This window comes from Mandrillus leucophaeus, unplaced genomic scaffold (assembly GCF_000951045.1).
Source record: "Mandrillus leucophaeus isolate KB7577 unplaced genomic scaffold, Mleu.le_1.0 Scaffold497, whole genome shotgun sequence".
Taxonomy (NCBI): Eukaryota; Metazoa; Chordata; class Mammalia; order Primates; family Cercopithecidae; genus Mandrillus; species Mandrillus leucophaeus.
The window spans coordinates 1,409,016-1,411,740 of NW_012105331.1; the positions used below are offsets into that span (position 1 = coordinate 1,409,016).

The 2,725-nt window shown below is 37.1% G+C and overlaps 1 protein-coding gene across 2 annotated transcripts in view; it reads right to left on the reverse strand.

The window, feature by feature from the left end:
- The window catches only part of SLC27A2 (solute carrier family 27 (fatty acid transporter), member 2), a 72,192-nt gene that overhangs the window by 17,497 nt on the left and 51,970 nt on the right, over positions 1-2,725 (reverse strand). For both annotated transcript variants that reach the window (XM_011995771.1, XM_011995770.1), the window contains 2 exons: positions 1,234-1,324; positions 144-342 (listed from right to left, as the gene is read on the reverse strand). In XM_011995771.1, the coding sequence (XP_011851161.1) occupies positions 144-342; positions 1,234-1,324 (290 nt within the window). The remainder of the gene's footprint in view (positions 1-143; positions 343-1,233; positions 1,325-2,725) is intronic.

Below are 2,725 nucleotides of genomic sequence, written 5' to 3' on the forward strand. Positions count from 1 at the left end.
TCTCTGGGAACATAGGAGTTTGACCTGATGTGCCAAAGACAGGGAAGGAAATGCACCATAACCAAAGCGGAATGCGATTCCACTAGGAGTATGCCAAACTGTACGTGTGTTTGTTTTTGGCTCAATGATTCAGAAAAACCAACCGGAATGTATCTCCAACTCTGTCGTGGAAATAGATGAAATTTTCACGGTCAATCATTAAGAGATCTCCACTGTTGAAATAGAGGTCTCCTTTCTTAAAGACATCTCTCAGTTTTTTCTTCTCTGTCTGAGCCTTTGCTCCAGCATAGCCACTAAATGGTGTAAGTTGTGTGATTTTGCAAACCAGAAGTCCAACTTCACCTAAAACAGAAGAAAGTAAACTTATTTTATGTGCTAGAGGTCAAATTTATACATCAGCCTTCTCTTAAAACTAATGCCATACAACCTGCTGGCAACAAACTGGCTGTAGGAAGTATCATTTTCCATGCATGTATACCTGTGAATTATATGTACATATGTATCACAGACACACATATATACACCACACACACATATACTGTACATTAGTGTATATGGCCTAATTATTTTATTTTGATTCTTATTTTTTTGAGATGGAATCTTGCCCTGTTGCCCAGGCTGGAGTACAGTGGTGCAGTCTCAACCTCTGCCTCCCAGGGTCAAGGGATTCTCCTGCCTCAGCCTCCCAAGTAGCTAGGGTTACAGGTGTGTGCCATCATGCCCAGTTAATTTTTGTATTTTCAGTAGAGACAGGATTTTGCTACATTGGCCAGGCTGGTCTTGAACTCCTGATCTCAAATGATCAGTCCTCCTCAACCTCCCAAAGTGTTGGGATTATAGGTGTGAGCCACCACACCTGGCCTGTAATTCTTTTACTGCTAATCTTTTACTGAATAATGATTTATGCACACTTACACAAACGCCCAGAAGTTAAAGCTTAAAGGTAAAGGCCACCTAAAACTATGGTTTTGCAACCACAATTACATATCCCTTCCCACAAAACGTTACCTCATAAGCAAGAAGTTGTTAAGCTAGGTTTAAAACTAGAATTATGTTATATGCAGTGGTAAATTAGCACCTTTGGAATTCCTGTATATTGGAGGGTACTTATATAAACCCCCCTTTTCCCCTCTCTGATAAATTTTACCATGTGGCAATAATACGTTAGTCCTTAAAAGTCACTTGGTCAAGATAAGAAGGGGCACAGGTTGACTGAACAAAAGTCTACTGTACCTTTGGGAACTCTGACGCAATATCCATTTTCATCACGGACAGGTTCATCTTTCTCCACATCATATTTAATCAGGTCATAAGTTATGATTTTCTAGCAAAATTAAAATGTGTAATTTTGAGAATAAACCTTTTACAATTTTTCCTTTTTTAATTGTGGTATAACGTAAAGTATATCCTAGGTGTACAGGTTGATGAAATTTTGCATTTGCATATACCCTTAAAACTGCCACCCAGAGAGACAGAGAAAACATTTGCATTTCACCTAGAACGTTTCCTCCTGCCCTTCTGTGACGTCAACTACTAGTGTGACTTATATTGCTGTCAATTCAACTTAAACCTCAAACAAGTGAAATGAATGTATACTTCTGTGTCTGCTTCTTTTACTCAGTATGTCTATAATATTCATCCATCCATGTTAGTGTTTTTTATGGCCATGCAATTTTCCCTTGTATAAATATACCATGATTGATTTATCTATTTTCCTGTTAATGGGTATTTGGATTATCTCTAGTTTTGGCCTATTATAAATAAAGCTGTTATGACATTCTTGTATCTTTTGGTGGATGTATCACAAATGGGTTTTTAAAATCTTATGTAACCTTATATTAATATGACACTGTTAGATTTTTCACTTTTCTACGGAAATGTTATCTAACATATTTTAGAATCAAAGGCATATTTCATGCCCATGACTATACAATTATTAAAACTCTATCATATTTAAAACATAATTCAATGCATAAGAATTTAATTTTCAGCAATTCAGTAAGAGCAATAATAAATATATTATTTTCCTTACTGGAAGAAAAATGCAAATATGACAGTATTTGGGTATAATTATTAGCCATGATTACTGTGTCTATTTCAAATTTACATTCAAGTCTATGTGATGAAGCAACCAATCATATGCTTTAGTATTAGCAGACAACTTCATTAAAAAAATAAGTGGCGTTTATGGTCAACAAATGTAGATCTTATTTGCAGGACTGTAAAAAATTTATAGGTGGTAATGAATGTTCTTTTCCACATCAATTGCATGGGATCATCCGGTTTTTAAAGTCCTTTTTTTAATGTGTTGCTTAAAGTAGAAAAACTGTCAATAAAACATGGCACTCAATGGATGAGAAAGTAAAGAACGGGTAACGCACAGCATTAGCGGACCCTCTCAGCAGCAGTTCCAGTGACGTGTAGGAGATTGATTCTCAGTCTGCAGCAGCGCTGCCCAGGAATCTGCTGTGATGATGGAAATATTCTCTGTCTGCATTGCTCAATACAGTAGTCACTAACCACACGTGGCTATTCAGCACTGGAAATGTGGCTAGTGTGACTGAAGAACTAGATTCAAACTTTTATTAATATAACTTAAATGTAAGTAGCCACATGTAGCTAGTGGCTACCGTTTGGACAGCGCAGGTCTAGAGGACTGTGGAGGGACCTGTGTAGCGTAGGTGGAGCTGCTGTCATTGTTAGAGAGGGTCCTTGAACTTGGGAA